The sequence below is a fragment of the Acinonyx jubatus genome, chromosome A2 (genome assembly GCF_027475565.1).
Source record: "Acinonyx jubatus isolate Ajub_Pintada_27869175 chromosome A2, VMU_Ajub_asm_v1.0, whole genome shotgun sequence".
NCBI lineage: Eukaryota > Metazoa > Chordata > Mammalia > Carnivora > Felidae > Acinonyx > Acinonyx jubatus.
This window is the reverse complement of record NC_069383.1, coordinates 155,325,701-155,349,952: the sequence shown is the minus strand read 5'-3', so window position 1 is coordinate 155,349,952 and position 24,252 is coordinate 155,325,701. Positions and strand designations below refer to the sequence as shown.

At 46.0% G+C, this 24,252-nt stretch overlaps 2 protein-coding genes across 4 annotated transcripts in view; both read right to left on the bottom strand.

Annotated features, from left to right (window-relative positions):
• The window catches only part of LOC106986246 (adhesion G protein-coupled receptor E2-like), a 28,389-nt gene extending 10,339 nt beyond the window's left edge, over nucleotides 1–18,050 (bottom strand). For all 3 annotated transcript variants that reach the window (XM_053219730.1, XM_053219731.1, XM_053219732.1), the window contains exons 1-7: nucleotides 17,896–18,050; nucleotides 15,687–15,740; nucleotides 7,348–7,497; nucleotides 5,334–5,384; nucleotides 4,902–5,036; nucleotides 1,055–1,210; nucleotides 321–497 (exon numbers count right to left, since the gene is read on the bottom strand). In XM_053219730.1, coding sequence (XP_053075705.1) covers nucleotides 321–497; nucleotides 1,055–1,210; nucleotides 4,902–5,036; nucleotides 5,334–5,384; nucleotides 7,348–7,497; nucleotides 15,687–15,740; nucleotides 17,896–17,923 — 751 coding nt within the window. In that variant the 5' untranslated portion in view covers nucleotides 17,924–18,050. The remainder of the gene's footprint in view (nucleotides 1–320; nucleotides 498–1,054; nucleotides 1,211–4,901; nucleotides 5,037–5,333; nucleotides 5,385–7,347; nucleotides 7,498–15,686; nucleotides 15,741–17,895) is intronic.
• On the bottom strand, nucleotides 12,062–12,536 carry LOC106985872 (BBSome-interacting protein 1). The gene has a single exon (XM_015084058.3). The coding sequence runs from the start codon at nucleotides 12,426–12,428 to the stop codon at nucleotides 12,216–12,218; it is 213 nt and encodes a 70-aa protein (XP_014939544.2). The 5' UTR covers nucleotides 12,429–12,536; the 3' UTR covers nucleotides 12,062–12,215.
• Nucleotides 18,051–24,252: the final 6,202 nt, after the last annotated feature.

The following is a 24,252-nucleotide window of genomic DNA, read 5'->3' as shown; positions in this document are numbered from 1 at the left end:
CCTTTTCTTATTCACACAGAGGTGTGCTATGGGTGAATGTGGTGGCCTACATGCTCTGCTGCCCAGATATGGATGGAATCGGGCTGGGTCCTCCCTGTCTCCCAGCCCTGGCTGGGTGCCCTCGGCTTCCCCAGGCAGCTTTCAGCCAGGGTGGGACATCACGGGCATCTGTGTCCCAGCCTGAGCATTTGGACAAAGGCCAGTGTGGGTCTTCTAGGGAACCAAGTGCAGGGAAAATGGTGCATTACCCAACAAGGATCCTGTTGGATCTGGCTCCCACTGACGGCCTTTGTTTTAATTCGCTCAGGGCAGCCGCTCACCTGCTGGTCCCCAATGATGCCGTCTGTTGCTATCTTGTCTCGATGGGAGCCCCTTCTGATCATGTAATTTTCTATGTGTGTATGGGGGTGGATCCGTGTAATTCTGCTTAGACTCCACACAGCATTCTTCTGGCTTCTGGTCATCTGGTTTGCTCTCAGGAATGTGAACTGAAATTACTGGGGAGAGTCAGGGTAAGCCTTGTGCAGGGAAGGAGACAGGGACGGAGCACCTGAGAAGGGGGGGGGATGTCAGGATGCCAAAACTGTTGGCCAGGGAGACCACTGGCTCAGAAAGGCTCAGCTCTCGAATCTTCCCACTCCAGTGTTTCGGGGTGGGGTCCCTGAGTCCAGTGTGGCCCAAGAGGTCTGAGAGTTTTCCTGGTATGGCAGAGCCCAAGTGGGCTTTGGTGGGGACTGGCAGTCACTGATGATGGTAAAGAGGAGGGATCCTGTGCTGGAAACAATATGCTGTGAGCTCCTTAAATATCTTGAGTGCCATCCTTCTCTCTGGTTTTACAAAAACAAGATGCCGGGGTGGGGGTGGGGGCGGGTGGGCAAGGGATACTCTGAACTTTCAGAAGTGACCCTCTGCAGAAGGTTCTGAGCCTTGGGGTTCAAAGAGGGGTGCGTGACCGGGTAGGTGCCGAGGACAGCTCTCTGATGCCTAGAGAAAGTGGAGCAAATGCCTTCCCCCCGCATGGATGGGGAGATGGAAGGCGTGGGGTGGTTCTTACCTTGACACGTGTTCTCACTCTCACTCCTGAATGTTTTTGCCCCAGAAGCAAGCTCGTATCCTGGGCTGCACGTGCAGTGGTAGCTCCCCTCTGTGTTAAGGCAGTGTGCGAATTTTCCACAGGACACTCTGGGGGGTGGTCCACACTCATTGATGTCTGAAAGCCAACAGGACAAAAGGTTACCTCCCAAAGGTGTAGGTTCCCATGGGCAGAGGCCCTGGACTCCAGCCAGACTCTACCAACGGAACGGGAGAGAACTCAGCTTGCAGGTGGCATTTCAGGGGCTGGTCTGAGTGGGAGTCAGCTTGCTCCAGAAAGCTGCTGACGGCTCCGCTCATCTCTGCTCTCTGGCTGGGTCTGAGGGGCACCTAGATTCAGAATCTACTGTTCCATCATGCGGGCTGGAAGGAGGTCCGCCTCCCCTTCTGCAGACCTCGTGGGGTGGACAGAGGCACTGAGCCTGTCTGCGTGATTGGGAACCTAGGGGTGGGCTCCAGTCAGGGCGACAGTGGTATTGAAGGCCACTCTCCATAATGAGTCAGTGAAGGGAGTCATGGCTGGAGTCTGTTCAGGGTCATGCTTATTCGCACATGAGGATAAAGCCAGGTGGTCAGGCCTCTGCCCATTGACGGCTTTCACTTCCATTATTCACAGTGGCCCAAGGACACCCACAGTCCTCATCATCCACTCCCCCAAGCTCCTAATGTCAGGCATTTCTTTTTAATGTTTATTTTATTTGAGAGAGAGAGAGAGAGAGAGACACGCAGAGAGAGAAGGGGACAGAGGATCCGAAGTGGGCCCTGCACTGACAGCAGAGAGACTGAGTTAGGGCTCAAACTCATGAACCATGAGATCATGACCTGAGCTGGAGTTGGATGCTCAACTGACTGAGCCACCCAGGCGCCCCAGTCAGACATTTTAAAGATGCCCCAAGATGCCTCAGTGGGAGTCTTACTATCTCCACTCCTGAGGGAAGTCCCCTCTTGTCAGAGACACTGAGGACGTGACATGGAGAAGCTGTACAAAGTGTCTCACAGCTGAGTCACTGGGGATGTTTTCGGGCATCCTACATCTCCCTGTTGTTTAAACATGACAGGAAAGCTGTCCATCAGCCAGGTTCTCTTCGAGTAGCTCAGGGACCCACAGAGCAAGGCTGGACACCATCGGCTATCCACAACCTCAACAACTTGATCAGGTGAATCAAAGGGCAGGGACAGAACGTTTGGTTCGAGACACTCCCATCGGGGGATCAGAGACTTTTAGAGCCTGCAAGGGCTCATGACCTCGTGCTGAGTGGGGGTCTGGCAGGCAGCTGGTCTCCCCCAGAGCAGAGTCTCCTACCCGAACTCGAGGACTTCCTTCTAAGGCCCCAGGCCCAGGCTGTGGGCGTCAGCACCAGGACGGGACAGCAGGCAGGAAGAGGCACGGCCCCGATGCGTTCGCGTTCGGCCCCGTCTGGGCCATGGGACCGCCCTCCTGTCTTCTCAGATGGGGGCGATGGCTGGACACCTGTCTCCAGGGTTGTGGGATGGGGTGGAGTCAAGTGGGGGATGGTTGAGAATGAGGTCCAAGGTGTGGAAAGCATGAGACCTCCTCAACCAGACAGATGTGCTTCCAGAAAGGAGCTGGGGTCCAGTTACATTAGCGGTAGGATCTCCTCGTCATGCTCACCCAGCCATGAATCTTCATGAGACCCATGTGCAAATGCACAAAGGCCGGGCAATGGTCACAACAACATCATTTTTTTCTCTGATAAAATATTTTCTTCAAGCACTAAATGACACATGGGTACTTAGAAAACAAAGAAAATGCGAAAAATGAGAACAAAGAAAATCAACTGTGAGTCCACTATATGAGCTACTGGAAGATTTAAGATAGTTTTCCCCTCAGCTTTTCAAACATATTAGGAACACTTTCCTTTATTATCAATAAATTTGCATCTAAGATGATTTTGAGTAGATGAAGAATATTTCTTGGTGTGAGAGCTGCTCATGTCCTCCTTTCCCCATTATTTTTTTATTGTGGTAGAATGCCCTTAACATAAAATTTACCATGTTAACCATATTTAAGTAATATAATTTTCTTTTATGATTTTGCATTGTTGAAGAATAAAAACTCTTCAGTTTTGTTATTTTTTATTTTTTTTAAACACTTTAGGTTTAGATCTTCATCTAGGCTCTACATCCTTATTAATTGTGACTTTGGCTAATTCAATCTCTTTGAGCCCAATTATTATCATTTAAAAAAATGAAGCCATAAAATTTATAGAAAAAACATAGGGAATAAGCTCTTTGAAATTGGTCTTGGCACAGATTTTTTTGGATTTGACTCCAAAAAACAAAGATAAGTTGGTGGGAACATATCAAACTAAAAAACCTCTGCACAGCAAAAGAAACCATCAAAAAATGAAAAAGCAACCTATAGTTTAGTAGAAAATATTTGCAAATCATAAAGCTGAGAAGTGGCTAACATCCAAAATACAGAACGCTTTCAACACAATAGAAAAAAGAAAACTAAACAATCCAACTTAAAAAATGGGCTACAGATCTGAAAAGACATTTTCCAAAGAAGACATCCAAATGGCCAACAGGTACATGAAAAGGTACCCAACATTACTCATCGTCAGAGAAGTGCAAAGCCAAACTGTAATGAGATACCATCTCGCACCTGTTGGAATGGCTATTATAAAAAAGATAAGGGGGCGCCTGGGTGGCGCAGTCGGTTAAGCGTCCGACTTCAGCCAGGTCACGATCTCGCGGTCCGTGAGTTCGAGCCCCGCGTCGGGCTCTGGGCTGATGGCTCCGAGCCTGGAGCCTGTTTCCGATTCTGTGTCTCCCTCTCTCTCTGCCCCTCCCCCGTTCATGCTCTGTCTCTCTCTGTCCCAAAAATGAATAAACGTTGAAAAAAAAAATTAAAAAAAAAAAAAAAGATAAGAAATAACAAGTGTTGGTGAGGATGTGGGAAAAAGGGAACCTTGCGCACCGTGGGTGGGAATGCAAACTGGTGCAGCCACTGTGGGAAAACGTATTCAAAGAATTAAAAATGGAAGTACCACGTGATCCAGGAGTTCTACTTCTGGGTATTTATTTGAAGGAAACAAAAACACTAACTTGAAAGTCGGCATCCTCGTGTTCGTTGCAGCTTTATTTGTAACGGGCAAGGTAGGGAAACAACCTTAGTTTTTATCGGTGCCTGAGTGGATAATGAAAAAGTGTCGTATGTGTATGGGGGAGTATCACTTAACCATACAAGGGAAGACAGTCCTGCCATTTGCAACACCATGGATGGACCTTGAGGGCATTACACTAAGCGAGTTAAGTTGCACAGAGAAAGACAAATACCGTTCGATTTCAATAGATGTGGAATCTAAAAACAAACCCACAAACAAGACAGAAGTCATACAGAGACAGATGCGTGGGTGCCAGAGGTGGGGAGGGATTGGTAGGGGTCTGCTGTGAACAGTGAGGCGGGAAACCATGACCTTGAGGGGTCGGGAGCTCCCGGTGAGCTCACGCCAGGAGGAGAGCCTGGGCTTTCAAGTCGTGTGTTTCTTTCCTCCCGTTGCTTCCATTCTTTCTCCCCTATTCCTTGTGCAATGAGCACGATCATAGTAATAACAGCAGTAGCTACGATAAGAGCTTGTGTTGCACCGTCCGCTCCATGCTCGTCTTGATCGGTTTTCCACACGGGCAGATTTTAAATCTCACTCCATCCGTGTGGGGTGGGTACAACGATGATCCCCAACTTACAGACAAGCAAACTGAGGCATAGGGAGGAGAACATCTTCCCCCTGCCACTTCCCCCAACATCTCCATGCGCCCACCACCACCCCCCCAGGCCCCTGTACCATCACAATTCTCCAAGAGGTTGGTGAAGACGTCCCCGGATGAAGAAGTGAACCCCGGAGAGCAGCGACAGGCCGTGGCGTTGACACAGCTGGAGTTCAGAGGGCACCACCGTGCACAGTCTGTGGGGGCAGAAGCTGTGGGGACCAAGACCACAGTCAGAAGCTTCAAGGAATGGAGGGAGCCAGCTGCCCGCTGGAGGTCCAGGAGTAGAGCGGGGGAGGGAAGAGAAGGATGGCTGCCATTGGAAGAGCTCAGAAAACTCTGCACATGTAGGGAGGAAGAAACGGCTTCTTTTATACCCAGAAGACCATCTGTGAGCCTCATGTGTGCAATAAGCTCCCTTCCCGTACCCCGTTATCGGTGAGAGAACCCAGACCCCAGCATGCACTCCCCGGCTTATGTCACCAATGGGGCTGGCTGGGCAGACTTACCACTCAGTTTCTGTACAGGCCCCAGTGTCAACAGCAGCAGCACCAAGAGCCCTGGGGCAGAAAAACAGAGAGATGACAGGGGAGAGTCAAGGTCCCGTTTCAAACTCTGTCTGCCTGGTCATTGCCCCCTGGAGGGAGGCTCTCGTACCTTACACAGAACCAACACACGGCCTGTCTGTCCCTCTCCCTGGACTCCCCCAGGAGTCAGTCAAGGACAACCACGGCCTTCGCAGAGCCTCGGGTACTCTAGGTGAGGGGACACAGTACACACAGGCAGCCGACGTCAGGGATACAACACAGAAACCCCAACCTCTCCCAGCGGAGGGGAGTAAACCTTGAAGTAGAAAATCTTCAAATCCAGTGCCTTCCCCATAGGCAGGTTCTTTGTTCTCTGGCGACGGCAGAAATCTGCTTGGAGAAGGCCCTGCTCTCTCCTCTCTGGTGAGTGGGTGCCTTTTCTATTTCACATGGGGCATCCTATGGGAGGATGGTGTGGCCGGATGCTCTGTTCCCCACGTGTGGATGGCAGTGGCCTAAACCCTCTCTGTCTGTCAGCTCTGGGTGCCCTCAGCTTTCCTGGGTGGCTCCCAGATGGAGCAGGGACATCACGGCCACCTGAGTCCCAGCCTGAGGACTTGGACAAGTCCAGGGTGGGCCTTCCTGGGAGCCGAGTGCAGGGGAAACGCTGTGTTCCTGACCAGGACCTGTCATGGCATCCGGCGATGGCCTTTGTCCTGACTTCCCCAGGGTGGATCTCACTGCCTGCATAACCTTTGGCATCCTGGTGACCCTCACAGGACATCACGCTCCCGTCCACGCTCACTCTGAGACTCCGGCTCTATGGACATGGACAAGTCCCACACTTGAGCCAGGACCTTCCAGCCAGGCTTGAGGGAAAGGGTCAGGAGAATGAAGGTCCTGCTGGATAGGCAGGGTCACCAGGACGGTGAGGACCAGGCTGAGGTGGACGGTGGGGCTGACATCCGGCCAGGCAGCTTTGGGCCGTGAAGTTGCCTTTTCTGATCCCCATGAAGGAATTCTCCAGACTAAAAGAAAGTGGTGAGATGTGTGAGCAGGGCCAGTGGTGGGTGATGGCTGGGTGGCTGGAGAAGGGGCAGGCGCCCATGGGTGAGGGATGGCAGATGATTCTGCCTTCTCTGCCCTTGGCCTCCCACCAGGGAGGCAGACCTGTGTGCCCTGCCAAGTGGGGCTCCGCCTCCACCTTCTGTCTGAGTGTCTGGGTCAACGTGGGGCCTCGGGTTGACCTCTTTGGAAGAAGGTCACGCCTCTGGCCATGATCCCTCTGTCTTCATCCAGCCCGGACAGCAGCCTCTTCCATTCGCCTGAATCTTAGAGCGTGTGTGGAGTGGCCCATCTCGCTCTTCCCACCTCCTCCCAGCATCCTCCACCTCCCAGTCACCTGAGTTGCCCACTGGCCTGTGAACTAAAATTACAGGCGAGGTTCAGGGCAGAGCCCGGCATGGGCAATTAGAGCCTGGAGGCCAAGAAGCCAGTTAGAGTGCTAGGAGGCGTCTTTTCCAGGCCGGGTTGTGGGTCAGGGAAGGTAGGCCCACCCTGGGATCGCTCCCCTCCCACATTTATGGGCAGGGCTCCTGGGTCCATCGTGATGCCGGGGGGGGGGGGGGCTGACAGGGGTCCTGGTGTGGCTGAGCCCGTGTGGATCTCGGGGGAGCAGGGGGAAAGTCTCATCTTGGCTGCCACTGATGAAGAAGAAGAGGGGGGATATTGCTCCGGAACATAACACGCCGTGAGCTTTTGAAGTCTGTCGGATGCCATCCCTCTGGTTTTCTGAAAGTAAAATGCCGGGCGGCAAGGGAGATGCTCCAAAATCGAGTTCAGTGCCAGTCTGAAGAGGGATCTGAGTCTGGGGCTTTGGGGAGGGCTGGGACACAGGTATAGGTGCCCAGAACGGCTCTCTGAGGCCTGGACAGAGTGGGGTCAATGACCTCAGACGTCGAGGATGAGGAGACAGAAGGCGCAAAGCCCTTCTTACCTTGACACATGTTTTCACTCTCATTCCTGAACGTCATCTCAGGAATCAGCTCCTGCCCTGGGCCGCACACGCAGTATCTCCCATCCACGCCCTGGCAGTCAACGTAGGGTACACAGGGCGTCCTCCAGGGTCGCTCACACATGTGGATGTCTGGAATACAACCACGTAAGCTTATTCCTTCCACTTTCAAAGGAATAAGTTCCCACAGGCAGAGAGCCCGGTCACCAGCCCGACCCGACAATGAAGGCTGGACAGACGCAGCTCCCGGGCAGTACTCCCCAGGCTGGACTGAGCAGGGCCGGCTGCTCCAGAAAGCCTGCTGACGGCCGTCTCTGCTCTCTGGCTGGGCCTGAGGGCCACCTAGATTCAGATGCTGCTGTTCCAGGATGGGGGCTGGAAGGAGGCCTGCATCCCCTTCTGTAGACCTTGTGGGATAAACAGAGGCACTGAGTCAGGGTCCAGACCCTTCCCTGTGGTGTTCTTTGTGCCGCTGGAGACCTGGGGTGGGCTCTCAGCGTGCCAGTAGCATGGAAGGCCACCCTCGATGCTGAGAGGTGGAGCCAGTCGTGGCCTGGGGGCTGCCTAGGGTGACACATGACACGCAGCATTCACACCTGAGGGTAGAAGCCGATGGCCAGGTCCCTGAGCGTTGATGGTTTCTACCCGCTTTACTCACACCTCATAATTCTCATCAGGCCCTCCCCCAAATCCCAATGTCAGGCCTTTTCTAGATGCCCCAGGATGTCTCTGGGGGAATTCTCTTTAATCAGAGTCCATCACAGATGTGAAATGGACAAGCACCAAGAAGTTGCTCACAGCTGAGTTATTGCAAGGTGGGTTCCTGGCCTCCTAGCTCTTCCTGTTCTCTAAACGTGAGGGGGAAGATGGCCACGACCCTGGCCCCTCGGAGCAGCTCGGGGACCCACAGAGCAAGGCTGGACACCGTCAGCTATCGACAGCCTCAACAACGTGATCAGGTGAATCAAAGGGCAGGGACAGAACGTTGGGTCCCGGACACTCCCATCGGGGGACCAGAGACTTTCAGAGCCTGCAAGGGCTCATGACCTCGTGCTGAGTGGGGGTCTGGCAGACAGCTGGTCTCCCCCAGAGCAGAGTCTCCTACCCGAACTCGAGGACTTCCTTCCGAGGCCCCGGGCCCAGGCTGTAGGCGGCAGCCCCAGGACGGGACAGCAGGCGGCAAGAGGCACGGCCCCGTCTGGGCCATGGGACCGCCCTCCTGTCTTCTCAGGTGGGGGCGACGGCTGGACACCCGTCTCCGGGGTCGTGGGATGGGGTGGGGTCCAGCGGGGCATGGGTGGTAATGAGGCGCGCGGGAGGGGAAGACACGACGAGGAAAAACTCTCAACCGGCAAACGTGCTCCCAGAAGGGAGCGGGGGTCCAGCCACAGCAGCCGCAGGCCCCCTGGCCGCGCTCACCCGGGCCGCAGTCTCCGTGCGACGCGCGCACAGACGTACAGGGGGTGCGCGAGGGGCGCCTCTCAGGGCATCGGGAGGGGGCGGCTGGGCAGGAGTCCTACCACCTTTTTTTTCCGTGATGAAATTCACTTTCCCCCAAATATTAAATGACACACGGACGTTTGGAAGACAAAGCAAATGTAAAACAACGAAAACCAAGAGAATCGCCCATAAGTTCACTACGCATGTTGGGAATATTTTCTTTTATTATCAATATATATGCATCTAAGACTTTTGAGTACATGAAAAGTATTTCTTGGAGTAAAAACTGTATAATTTCCCTCTTGCCCCTATTTTCTTATTGTGGTAAAAGGCACACAAAAGTGTTTTTTTTTCCCGTCTTAACCATTTTTAAATATTATAATTTCCTTTCATGATCTTATTTTGTTGAATAAAAACCTCTTAGTGTCATTAAACATTTTTAAAGCAAACGTTAGTTCTAACTTCCTTTATTCAAATTGTATTTATTTTCACCTTAAGGTAAAATCAGTTGCATGTTTCTTTTCTTTAAAAAAGGTTTTTAAAAATGTTTACTTATTTTTGATAGAGAGAGAGAGAGGGAGGGGCAGAGAGAGGAGAGGGAGACACAGAATCTGAAGCAGGCACCAGGCTTCGAGCTGTCAGCACAGAGCCCAACATGGGGCTTGAACCCACAAACTGCCAGATTGTGACCTGAATCGAAACTGGATGCTTAACCGACTGAGCCACCCAGATGTCCCTCAATTTTTGTGTTTCTGATTTAATAAAAATAGTTGATTTTTTTATGAGATTGAAATTTCTTTTTCTTTTCTTTTCTTTTCTTTTCTTTTCTTTTCTTTTCTTTTCTCTCTCTTTCTAGATTAAAATTATGTTGTATTTGTTTAAATTTTTTGAAAATATATTCATATACAACAGGATTTTATTTATTTATTAAAAAAATTTAAGTTATTTATTTTAAGAGAGAGAGAGAGAGCAGGGGAGGGGCAGAGAGAGAGGGAGAGAGAATCCCAAGCAGGCTCTGCACTGTCAGCTCGGAACCCAGTGCAGGGCTCCAACCCACTAAGGGCAGGATCAAGACCTGAGCCAAAACCAAGAGTTGGATGCTTAACTGATGGAGGCACTCAGGATCCCCTACAACAGGATTTTTTAAAAGGATACACTTCTAATTTTGTATCATTTCTTAAACAGATATGTAGTGTAATTTAATTCTTGGATTTTGAAAGCTTGTTTTTGCATACTGAAAAAATGGTTTCTTGGGGAAAGAACTGATTTAAATGGTACTAAACAGTCCTATCTTATTTGTGCATAGTACTCCTTAGCTTATAAAACACTTTTTTTTGGTTTATCGCAGCATTATTGACAATAGCCCAGATATGGAAGCAACCTGGGTGTCCCTCAGCAGATGAATGGATAAGGGAGATGTGGTATATACACAATAGGATATTATGCAGCCATAAAAAGGATGACTTTGTGCCATTTTCGACAATATGGATGGACCTATAGGGTATTATGCTAAGTGAAACAAGACTGAGAAAGATAAATACCATGTGATACCACTCAGAAGTAGAATCTAAAAAAAAAACCAAACCCAAATGAATGAAACAAACAAAAAGCAGAATCAGATCTGCAAATACAGAGAACAAAAGATGGTTGCCAGAGACAAGTGGGGCTGGGAGTTGGGTGAAGGGGGAGAGAGAGATCTAGACACTCAAGTATTGAGTGAGTAAGTCAGGGGAATAAAAGGCATAGCGTAAGGAACACAGTCAATGCTATTGTCATAGCAGTGTATTGCTTCATGGGGACAGATAGCAGCTACACTTACGGTAAACATAGCACAATGTATAAATTTGTCAAATCATTATGTTGTACATCTGAAACTAATGTAACACTATGTATCAACTATACTCAAAATAAGAAAAGACTATAGAAATGTTTTCTCCCTCCTCCCTCCCTCCCTCCCTCCCTCCCTCCCTCCCTCCCTCCCTTCCTTCCTTCCTTCCTTCCTTCCTTCCTTTTTGAGAGAGAGTGAGAATGAGAGTATGTGAATGGGGGAGAGGGGCAGTGGAAGACAGAGAGAGAATCTTAAAGAGACTTCAAGCCCAACGTGGCTGATGAGGGGCTCCATCCCACGATTGTGAGACCATGACCTGAGCTGCAATCAAGAATTGGATGCTTAGGAATGACATATCAGACAAAGGGCTAGTATCCAAAATCTATAAAGAGCTCACCAAACTCCACACCCAAAAGACAAATAATCCAGTGAAGAAATGGGCAGAAAACATGAATAGACACTCCTCTAAAGAAGACATCTGGACGGCCAACAGGCACATGAAAAGATGCTCAACGTTGCTCCTCATCAGGGAAATACAAATCAAAACCACACTCAGATATCACCTCACGCCAGCCAGAGTGGCCAAAATGAACAAATCAGGAGACTATAGATGCTGGAGAGGATGTGGAGAAACGGGAACCCTCTTGCACTGTTGGTGGGAATGCAAATTGGTGTAGCCACTCTGGAAAACAGTGTGGAGGTTCCTCAAAAAATTAAAAATAGACCTACCCTATGACCCAGCAGTAGCACTGCTAGGAATTTACCCAAGGGATACGGGAGTGCTGATGCATAGGGGCACTTGTACCCCAATGTTTATAGCAGCACTCTCAACAATAGCCAAATTATGGAAAAAGCCTAAATGTCCATCAGCTGATGAATGGATAAAAAATTGTGGTTTATGTACACAATGCAGTACTACGTGGCAATGAGAAAGAATGAAATATGGCCTTTTGTAGCAATGTGGATGGAACTGGAGAGTGTGACGCTAAGTGAAATAAGCCATACAGAGAAAGACAGATACCATATGGTTTCACTCTTATGTGGATCCTGAGAAACTTAACAGAAACCCATGGGGGAGGGGAAGAAAAAAAAAGAGGTTAGAGTGGAAGAGAGCCAAAGCATAAGAGACTCTTAAAAACTGAGAACAAACTGAGGGTTGAGGGAGGATGGGAGGGTGGGGAGGGGGGGTGATGGGCATTGAGGAGGGCACCTGTTGGGATGAGCACTGGGTGTTGTATGGCAACCAATTTGACAATAAAGTTCAAAAAAAAAAAAAAAAGAATTGGATGCTTAACTGACTGAGCCACTCAGGCACTCCTGTATTCTTTATTTTTTATTTTAATTTAAATTTAATTTAATTTAATTTTTTTGGGCTCCAAGCTTTTTTAATTGTTTATGTTCAATACAAACCACAGTGTCTAAATTCACAATACAAGTTTCATTAGTCTTGGGTATTTTTGTATTATTTATGAGCACTATCAGTTTTATTAACACACACTGTTCTCAGCATACAGGTGCAAATTATTCTCTAGCTGTTGTTAATACTAAGGTAGGGTATTCTGTAGAAGTGCTAAGTTATCATTCAGTGAGTTATTTGCCGTTGCTCCTTTTCTGCCATTTCTTGTTGGCGAATCGTATCCTGGGCTGCTTGCCGCATTTTCTCCAATTTTTCCAGAGTCAGAGATTTTAAGGGTAAAAGTTTGGGTTTACACAGCACCACTGTGGTTATATCTTCCACAGACAGCTGCCCTTGTTTTGGAAGAACTTCCCGGAACATTGACTTCACTTCCGCCATATCTGAATTGTTGGATACAGCTAAGTTTTTTCCTGGGATGACTGGTCACCTTTGGTCCTTTTTCGGGCCTACTTACAGACTCCTCTCTATTCTTTCTTTTTTAAAATATATTTTCATTGAAGTATAATTAACATACAGTGTTACATTAATTTCAGGTGCACAACATAATGATCTAGCAATTCTAAACATTACTCAGGGCTCACCATGATAAGTGTAGCTACTGTCTGTCACCATACACGATTATTACATATTATTGTCTATATTCCCTATGCTGTACTTTTCATCTCTGTGACTTGTTTATTTGATAGCTGGAGCTTGGTACCTTCTAATCCCCTTAATCTATTTTGCCCATCCCCCTATTACCACCCTTCTGGCAACCACCAGTTTGCTCTCTGTATCGAGGAGTCCGGTGTTGGGGGTGCCTGGGTGACTCCGTTGGTTAAGCGTCCGACTTCAGCTCAGGTCATGATCTCACGGTTCATGAGTTCAAACCCCGTGTTGGATTCTGTGCTCACAAGCATGGAGCCTGCTTGGGATTCTCTTCCTCTCCCTCTCTATGCCCCCCCCCCCACTCACACACATGCTGTCTCTCTCTCTCTCTCCTTCTCTCTCTGTCAAAAATAAACACTAAAAAAAAAAGAGTCTGGTTTTGTTTGTTTTATATTTTAGATTCCACATGTATATGAAATCTTTTGGGATTTGTCTTTCTCAGTCTGACGCATTTCACTTGGCATCATGCCTCCTAGGGTCATCTGTGTTGCAGATGGCAAGATCTCATTCTTTTTTATGGGTGGGTAATATCATTGCTGACAGATACACATCTCCTTTACCCATTCATCTATGGATGGACCCTTGGGTTGCTTCCTTATCTTGGCTATTGTAAATAATGTTGTAGTAAATGTAGGAGAGGCATATCTCTTTTTGATGAGTGTTTTGATTTTCTTTGGGTAAATGCTCAGTAGTGGAATTGCTGGGTCATATGGCATTTCTATTTTTAATTTTTTTTTGAGGAACCTCTATACTGTTTTCCACAGTGACTGCACCAGTTTGCATTCCCACCAACAATGCCCAAGGGTTCCTTTTTCTCCACATCCTCATTAACACTTAAAAACTCCTTAGTTTTAGACCTGGGTGTGCTTTTTACCAGTTTATTAGTTGTATGACTTCGAATAAGTCACTTGATCTCTTTGAGCCCAAATTTGACAATTTGAAAAATGATGTTATCCTGAAATCATAAAATTCGTAGAAGAAAACATAGGGGGTAAGCTTTTTGACATTGGTGTGGGCAACAATTATTTGGACTTGACATCAAACGCAAAGGCAACAAAAGCAAAAACAGACAAGCGGGACCACATCAAACTGTACAGCAAGGGAAACAGTCAACCAAATGAAAAAGACAATCTACAATTTGGGAGAAAGTAAATGCAAATCGTATACAGTATCCGATAAGGATTAGCCTCCAAAATATATAAAGAATTCATACACCTTCAATAGCAAAGACAAACAAGCAAACAACAAAAACCCCAAAGAGCATTATTAGTCAATTTAAAGATGGGTAGAGTCTCTGAATATACATTTTTCCAAAGAAGACATCCAGATGGCCAAGAGGTGCATGAAAACGTACTCAACACCACTAATCATCGGGGGAACGCAAATCAAAACCACACTGAGATATCAACTCATACCTGTCAGCGTGGCCACTATAAAAAAAGAAATAACAAGTGTTGGTGAGGATGTGGGAAAAGAGAACCTTGCACACTGTGGGAGGGAATGTAAGTTGGTGCGGCCACTATGGGAAAGAGTATGGAGATTTCTCACGAAAATAAAAATAGAACTACTGTATGATCCAGTAATCCCACTTCCGGGTACTGACCTGAAGAAAATGAAATCACTTTCTGACAGAGATATCTGCACCCCCATGTTCCGTCCCACGTTATTTACAACAGTCAGGACATGGAAACAACCTAAACGTCCCCCCGATGGATGAATGGATAATGACAAAATGGTATGCGGATACAGTGGAATATTACTTGGCCATAAGAGAGAAGAGATCCTGTCATTTGTGACGGCATGGATAGGCCTCAAGGGCATTATGCTAAGTGAAATAGACAGAAAGAGAAAAATATTGTATGATCTCACTTTTTGGTGGAATTAAAAAAAAAACAACTGAACTCAGAGATACAGAGAACAGATCAGTGACTGCCAAGGTGGGGGGGATGGGGTGGGCAAAATGGGTGAAGGTGTGAAAAAAACCCCCACCTTCAACTCTGCTTGCCTCATAGGTCAGCTGTGAACACTGAGGCAGGAGACCATGACCGTGAGGGGCCGAGAGTTCCTGGTGAGCTCACTCCAGAAAGACAGCCTAAGCTTCCACTATTTCTCCCCTTTCTTTCTTCTTTGAAAATAATAATGGCAACAGCAACAATGATAATAACTGACATTTGTTGACAATTTGCTCCATACTCGTCTTTAGCTGTTCTTTACGCACGTGAATTTTAAATCTCACTCTAACCACGTGGGGTAGGTACAACAATGATCCCCAATTTACAGACAAGCACACTGAGGCATAGAGAGGGGAAATAATTTCTTGCGTGTCAGGTGTAGTCAGGGTGAATTAGACTTTGAAGCCGGGTAGCCCAGCTCCGCTGTGTGAGCTCTCAACACTCTACCCATTGATCACGGAAACCTGATGATCCACTTCCCTCATACTCCTCCTGCCCTGTCACCTCTCTTTTCCTGGATGAAGGGCTGGGTGCTATTCTTAGGGCCGAGGGCTCGGGACATCTCACCACCTCCCCCCATATCTCCAAGCCCCTCTGCCACCCAAGTCCCTCTGCCACCCAAGTCCCTGTACCATCACAACTCTGCAAGGGGCTGGTGAAGCTCTCCCCAGACGAGTACCCGAATCATGGAGGCATCGACCCGTGGAGAGTTCGGAGGGCACCAGTGAGCACAGGTGTGGGGGCCCTAGCAATGAGGACCGCAGTCGGAAGGCTCAAGGAACGGTTGAAGCCAGCAGCTGCCAGCTAAGAGTCCCTGAGTCGAGCAGGGGAGGGTCGTGGAGGGATGGCTGCCTTGGGAAGAGGAAAAGACAGATGGCTGGACATTAAGGGAGGAAGAAACAGCTTCTCTTATCCCCAGAAGGCCATCTTGGAGCCTCTCTTGGAGAATAAACCTCCTTTCCTCTTTGTCGGTGACAGGATCCAGACCCCAGCATGTGCATACTTAGCTTATGTCACTAAATCTGGGCGGACTCACCTCTAGTGTTCTGGGAAGCAGCTCTGAATATTAACAGCAGCAGCAGCAAGAGTCCTGAAGCAGAAAAAAACCAGTGAGAAGACAAAAAGAGGAGTGTGGAGCTCTGGTGTTAGTTCCTGGTGGCATGGTCATTGCCTCCTGGGGAGGTGGGTCTGGTCCTGCGGCCCACAGCTTTCCAGCAGCAGCCACAGGGCTCTCGGAACTTACGTGGAACTGAGGGCTCAGTTTTTGCCCTTCACATCCCTTGACTCCCAGAGGAGTCCGTCACTAACAGACACATCCTCACGGAGCCTCAGTGCTATAGGTAAGGGGACACAAGGTAGAAATTCCAACCTTTCCCGGTGGAGAGAGTGAATCTTGAAGCACAAAGTCCTCAGATTGGCCAGGTTCTTAGTTCTCTGGCAATGGCAGAAATCTACCCTGAGGATTTCTCTCCCAGGGTCACTGTCCCCTCTTTGACATACATGTTTTGGGGCACACGAGAAGAACGTGGGTTTGGGCGTCAGACAGCCCCAAGTCTGAGCCCTAGCTCACAGCAGTATCAGCAGGGCAGGGAGCCCTGGAGTCAAGAGAGTGGAGGGAGCTGATGACAACTAAGGGCACCGTCAGGTAGAGCCACCGTCTCCTGGTTAAGAGGCCTCTCCAGGTGCAGCGCCCATGACTTCTGTGGTTCCTTCCAAGCGAGCTCCTGGCCCTCCCGTGGCGCACTGAGGGCACAGCCTTTTCCTTTATCCCCCAGTCTCGTCCTGAGCGATGGGTCACTGGACAGGCTCTGTGGTATACACACCATTGCAGACGCGAAGGAATCTACTCTACAGGCAATCACTGGGCCACCTGTTAGAGTCTCCCCTTCCATTTGTGGGAGGCAATGAACCCTATGAAAATCTTTTCATATCTGTGTGCCTTTATAGGATTTTCCTAGAATGTGCCCAGCATTAAAATCCTGTTCCACAAATCAGATGATAAGAAATGTGGCTATTTTCAAAATTTTTAAAGTTTATTCATTTTTGAGAGAGAGAAAGAGAGAGACAGAGTGTGAGCAGTGAGGGGTAGAGAGAGAGAGAGGGAGACACAGAATCCGAAGCAGGCTCCAGGCTCCGAGCTGTCAGCACAGAGCCTGACACGGAGCTCGTACCCATGAACCACAAGATCATGTCCTGAGCCGAAGTCGGACGCTCAACTGAGCCACTCAGACACCTCGAGATGTGGCTATTTTCATGACAACCAGGAAACAAAATTACAAGCAATAAAGACAATATGTAAGGAACGCTTAACTTACTATGTAACAGGTATCATACTAAGCATTGAGGGAAAGAAAGACTAATCAGAATTAAGTTGACTTTGCTATTATGCACTGTTATTGTCCTTTAAACCATGCTGTGACCCACACAAAGCCTATGGGCTAAAGCATGATATTTTTCTTAGCTCATAGAGTTTTTAGAGAATTTGCTATATAGTTTTGTGAAAAAAAATAGTATAGGTAACATGATGGTTAATTTCATGTAACAGATTTGGCTGGGCCACAGCACTCAGATATATGGTCAAACATTAGTCTAGATATCTCTGGGCAGGTGTTTTTTTTTCAGATGAGAGAAACAGTTAAATCAGTAGACTCTGAGTAAAGCAGATTATCTTCCATAATCTGGGTGGGCCTCATCCAATCAGTTGAAGTCCTTAGGAAAAACAAAAGGAGTCTGACCTCTTTCGAGGAAGAGGGAATTCTGCCTCCAGACTGACTTTGGACTTGACATAGAACATCAAATCTCCCCTGGGTTTCCAGCCTGCTGGCCTGCCCTGCAGAATTTCAGCTTCCCAACCTGCACAATCTCATGAACCAACTCCTTAAAATGAATGAATCTCTCCCGCTTTCTCTCTCTCTCTCTTTCTCACTCTGTCTCTCTCTTTCACACACACAGAGACACACACACACACACATTGTATTGGCTCTGTTTTTCTGGAGAAACTGGACTGATATAGGTAGTAAAAGGGGAAATCTTTGTTGGATTGGCCCTGGGAATAAGTTTCACTGATTATCTCCTTTGAGACTTAATACAAGTGAGCTAATATCCTTCTCAACATCTCCCCTTCGTCTTTGGTAGAGAAAGTGGGAAAAAAACCAGAGTCTCAGGAACACAGAATATTCTCTAACTGGTTAGGGAGTTCCCAGATAGCTTTAGTTATCTGTCACTATTGTTATAATTCTACCTACCTGGCAGCAGTTGATATCTGTTCCTCATGGTGCGGACCTCTGCTCTTAGTCTGTGCGTGTTACAAAGACTTCCTATTTTAAGTCTGACTTGGGCCCTAGAGGAGCTGACTTAGGAAACTGCTTGTCTGGATCCTTTCTTTCCCCCTAATCTGTCCTGTGATTAACTTCCCAGAAACTCCACTTCTATTTTTTAAATATTTGCATAGCATTACTGGTATTTGTACTGAAAGCTTCCATGAAAGTGTTTTTTTTTTCTTTTAAAATTTTTTAATGTTTTATTTTTTATATGTGAGAGAGAGAGACAGAGAGACAGAGAGTGAGTAGGGGAGGGGCAGAGAGGCAGAGACAGAATCCGAAGCAGGCTCCAGGCTCCGAGCTGTCTGCACAGAGCCCGACGCGGGGCTCAAACTCACAAACCGTGAGATCATGACCTGAGCCGAAGTCGGACGCTCAACCGACTGAGCCACCCAGGCGCCCCTGAAAGTGGTTTTTAAATGTTTGTGATACAGGAAGATGTGATCCTGTGTAATCCGTGTCTGGTCTAGAACTAAGGTGTTTTTATTCTTCAGCAATACTCAACACAGCCTTAGACTCATATGTACTGGCGAAGGAAAATGCTCCTGATAGGTTTCAAAAGATGAGAAAAACGTCCCCAAATGTTCCACTCATCTGTGTGGTGGAACTATAGTGAGATTCTTTGTTTGCATTGTTTAAATCTCCTTTGTTTTCTACCTGGCCATGTGTGTGATTAGTCTGCTCGCCCTGCAGTAATAACAGAGTATCAACTGGGAGGCTCAAACCACAGAAATTTATCTTCTCAGTTCTGGAGGCTGGATTCCAAGATGAAGGTGCTGGGAGGGTTGGCTCCTGGTGAGAGCTCTCTCTTGGCTTGTGGATGGCCACCTACTCCTTGTGTCTGCATGTGACCTTTCCTTGTGTGTGGAGAGGGTGAGAGAGAGAGAGAGAGACAGAGACAGAGACAGAGACAGAGACAGACAGAGAAAAAGAGAGAGGGAGAGGGAGAAGGAGAGGGAGAGAGAGATCACTGGTGTTTCTTCCTTTTCTTACAAGGACACTTTTAGAGCCCCACCCTTACAACCACATTTAACCTTAATTACTCCTAAAAAGTCCTGTCTGTAAATACAGTCTCATGTGCGTGTGTGTGTGTGTGTGTGTGTGTGTGTGTGTGTGGAGGGGGGGTGGTGGTGGCGGTGTTTAGGGCTTCAACCTATGAATTTTGGGGGGATATGATTCAATCCACAAAACTGTGTGTTATTTAATATCTAGGAAAAAAATAAATTTTAGTGAAGAAAAGATATGCTGGTTTCTCCCTAACTTCTGAAGGATTTTTTTTTTTTTTATGGATATAAGATTCTGGACTGACTCTAATCTTTTCTCTCGATACCTGAAAGATGTTGTACTACGTTCCATTGGCACCCATGATTTCTGATAAGAAATGAGCAGATATCTGAAATGTTTGTTCCCTTAGGGATGAGGTATCATTATCTCTCATTGCTTTCAAGGATTTTTTTCTTTGCCTTTAGTTATCAAAAATTTGATCGTGATGTATCTTGGCCCTAATTTGTTTGAGTTGCTACTGTTTGGAGTTTCCTCAGCTTCTTCTTCTTTTTTTAAGTTTATTTCTTTATTTTGAGAGACAGAGCAAAAACAGGGGAGGGGCAGAGAGAGGGAGAGACAGAATCACAAGCAGGCTCCGCACCTCAGCACAGAGGCCCGATGCGGGGCTCGAACTCACAAACTGTGAGATCATGACCTGAGCAGAGATTGAGAGTCGGACGCCTAACTGATTGAGCCACCAGACACCTCATGGAGTTTCCTCAGCTTCTTGAATTCATATGTTCTTGTCTTTTCGAAATTTGAGAAATTTTAGCCATTTTTTCCCCTCTGAATAATTTTTCAGTTCTGTATTCTCTATCTCCCTCTGGAATTTAGTGACAGATATCTTAAGCTTTTTTTTTTTTTTTTTGTAGTCCCATAGGTCCCTGAGACTCTGCTAATTGTTTTATAGTTTATTTTGTCTGTTTTGTTCAGATTGGGTAAATCATATTGTTTTGTCTTCGGTTCACTGATTTCCCCCCCCCCCCCTTTCTTCTTTCTCTATCCTGCTAGTAAGCCCATCCAGTAGTGTTTTTATTTCAGGTTTTGTATTTTTCAGGCCTCAAGTTTCTGTTATCTTTATATCATGTTTCTTTTTTTTCCCCGTTTGATGGATAGTGCTGTCATTTCGTTTTTTAAAAATTTAAATTCAAGTTAGTGAACATGCAGTGTACTCTTGGCTTCAGGAGTAGAACCCAGGGATTCATCTCTTACGTATGGACACCCAGTGCTCATTCCAACAAGTGCCTTCCTTAATTCCCATCGCCTCCCACCCAACAGCTCTCCAGAAACCCTTAGTTTGTGCTCTGTAGTATTCCATATATATATACATACATACACACACACACACACACACACACACACATATACACATATATGTCCACATCGATGGCCATTTGGGCTCCTTCCATACTTTGGCTATTGTTGCTAGTGCTGCTATAAACATGGGGGTGCATGTGCCCCTTTGAAATAGCACACCTGTATCCCTTGGGTACATGCCTAGTAGTGCAATTGCTGGGTCATGGGGTAGTTCTATTTGTAGTTTTTTGAGGAATCTCCACACTGTTTTCCAGAGTGGCTGCACCAGTTTGCATTCCCGCCAACAATGCAAAAGAGATCCTCTTTCTCTGCATCCTCGCCAACATCTGGTGTTGCCTGAGATGTTAATTTTAGCCATTTGGACAGATGTGAGGTATACATCATCTGTTTCTTCATCAAAGTTCTCTGTTTCTTTGCTAAGACTTTCTAGTTTTTCATTTGTTTCAGAAAAGTTTGTCGTGGCTCATTAGAGCATTTTTTTTATGATGGTTGCTTTAAAATATTTGTCAGATAATTCTAACCTCTGTGTCATCTCGAGTTGAGGTGTTCCTGGTTCTTGGGAGGACAGTGATTTTTAAAACGGTGTCCTTGATATTTGTGGTATGTTTTGAAACTGGATTTTATTAAAGTCTTCTGTTTAGGCAGACTTCTCTGATATCATGTGAGGAGTCAAGGGAAGATTTGCGGGCAAGTGAGGGTGGAAATCCAAGCTGCCAGTGCAGAGCCTGACGTGGGGCTCGAACCCAAGAGCAGTGAGATCGTGACCTGAGCTGAAGTTGGATGCTTAACCACCTGAGCCACCCGGCCGCCCCAACTGTGTTTTGTTTTAACATAAAGTTTTTCCTACCATGTACTTTGCTCTCAGCTTATTCTTCAGTCAGTGATGTTTTGGGAGAGTTTTTGGATGTCACTGAATAAAGATCCACGCCTTTCTTTTTGGCCACTGTTCCAAATATAGAGATTACAAAATACATTATATTTTGCCTTTCTCCTTTTTAAATGCACATGTAGATGGCCTCTCCTTTCCCATTGCTACAATAATGCTGCCGTGAGTGTCTCAAAAATACCTGAAGGAGAACTTTTGTAAATTTCTTTAGCAGAACTATTGGGTGGTTTACACACTGGGTTGCCAGAGCATATATATTTTACCTTGTAATAAATTTTGCAACTCTTCTATTCAATGAGACTGTATCAAATTACCCAGGTGCTATAGGAGAGGATCAACTTTCCACATGCAATCAAACCTACCCCTGTCATATCTTTTTTTTTTTTCATTTTTAACATGAAAAATTTGCTGATTGGTGGCTTACATGGCCTCTCTGCTCATTTAGAAGGAAATTAACAGAAGAAAGTCACAGGAACTTAAAATTGTCATGTCCATTATACACTTGTGGATAGGGGAAAAGTCAAAGACATCCAGAATATAAGCTAGTCTCTCTGAAGGATACACAGTTTCTTTCATTGATAGAAGGACATGGCCAGTCTGGGCGATCTGTAAAGGACACTTCAATTTTACAATTCTGTTTCTACTTAACCATTAGGAGGCTTAGGGTTTACAGACATCTTGGAATCTTTAAAAAATTTTTATTTAAATTTTAATTGGCCAACATACAGTGCAGTGGTTTCAGGAATAGAATTCAGTGATTCATCACTTACATATAACACTCAGTGCTCATCACAACAAGTGCCCTCCTTGGTACCTGTGAACCATTTAGCTCATTCCTCACTCACCCCCATCCATCAGCCCTCAGTTTGTGCTTTATCGTTAAGAATCTTTTGTGGTTTGTTACTCTCTCTTCTCCCCCTCCATATATTCATCTATTTTGTTTCTTTTTTAAAAATTTTAAAAATGTTTATTTATTTTTGAGAGAGACAGAGCGTGAGCAGAGGAGGGGTAGAGAGACAGGGAGGCACAGAATCTGAAGCAGGATCCGGGCTCTGGGCTGTCAGCATAGAGCCCGATGTGGGGCTCGAACTCACAAGCTGTGAGATCATGACCTGAGTCAAAGTCAGCCGCCCAACCGACTGAGCCACACAGGCGCCCCTGTTTTATTTCTTAAATTCCACATATAAATGAAGTCATATGGTATTTGTCTTTCTCTATTTGACTTATCTTGCTTAGCAAAATACATTCTAGCTCCATCCATGTCATTGCAAATGACAAGATTTCATTTTTTCTGTTGTCTGAGTAATATTCCATTGTGTGTGTGTGTGTGTGTGTGTGTGTGTGTGTGTGTGTATGCCACATCTTTATTTGTTCATTGGTAGGAATCCTGAAATTATACATTATCAAATGTTTTCATCCCCCTGCTTTGTTGGGTAAACAATTTATCTTAATGCCATATGAATTTGTATCTTCATTAACAGTGTTTTTACAATTTTCACATCTTTGTATTTTCATGGTGCTTTCTGTGAATTATATACTCCTATCTTTTGCACACTCTATTTTAGTTATTGTATTTTTCTTATTGACTTTAAGGCATTGAGAATATATTGTGTGTATGTTTGTATGTACTCCATCTAGATATCTTTTGTAAAATAATGCAAACATTTTTATTATATAAAATGAGTTCAGACTCTGAATATGGTGACTTATCAACATAACCTTTTTCCCCCCTGAAAACCTTGTCACCTGCTTTATTTCTGGAGAAGGGTAAAGGAAGAAGAGAAAATATTCACTTGAATTTGAGGGGCAGTTAAATTGGAAGCAAAACTACCAACAATTTTAGACTTTTAAGGTTATTCTTGTCAATAAAGGGAATACTGAAACTTCCTAGTTTGAAAACTCAAGATATAAATATTTTCTCAAAGCAAGATCATCCATTTTCACAGGGATACAAGAATAAAGAACAACAAACCCAATAGCACCGGATGGGGTTTTAACACAGAAAATAAGGCCAAGTTTCTCCTTTCAAATGCAGATTGTTTAGAACAAACTGAGGGTTGATGGAACAAGGTGTGTGGGAGATGAGCTAGATGGGCGATGGGTATTAAGGAGGTCACTTGTGATGAGCCCTGGGTGTTGTGTGTTGTAAGTGATGAATCACTGAATTCTATTCCTGAACAATATTGCACTAACATTCACTAAAATTTAAATAAATTTAAAAAGAAAAAAAAGCAAATGCATATATATATATATATATATATATTTTTTTTTTTTTTTTTTTTTTTTTTTTTTCTTTTAAGTAGGCTTTAAGTCCAGCACAGAGCCCAGTGCAGGGTTTGATATGCCCACAGTCATGAGATCAAGACCTGAACTGAAATCAAGAGTTGGACACTTAAGCAACTGAGCTGCCCACGTGCCCCTCAAATGCAGATTTTAATTAACATATACTTATCAATCACAGTTGTATTCCTTCTTTTTTTAAACATTATTTTTTTTAAGTGATCTCTACATCCAACGTGGGGCTTGGCCTCACCACCCCAAGATCAAGAGTCATGTACTTCACGGACTGAGCTAGTCAGGTGTCCCTGGAAGTAGTCTCTGTTAATTCAACCCTTCTCTCATCCTTAACAGGAACCCCAGGAACCTGAAGAGCATGTGTGTTATTAACCAGATACAATCCGGCAGCTCCTTCCGAGCTGGAATCTGACTACTAATAGACTGGCATAGCTCAGGACTGCTCCCAGAAACGGGAATCTGTAGCTAAGTTGGCAGGTGGGACAGATACTGAGGATGCCACCAGGCAAACAGTTGACCACTGTGTAACGGGTCCAGGAAGATGTGCACTCTGCCATATGGTTTTGGGCCACCATGGACAGGGGTACCCTGGAACACCAGCGTCACTTGATGATTCTGTGTGTCCACATTCACACTGATAACAAACAGTGTAAATGCCAATCCTATTACAATTGAAATAAAGAAGAAATTGACAATGGTGTCATCATAAACTTATAATTTCGTTTTGGTCCAGGTTTTCA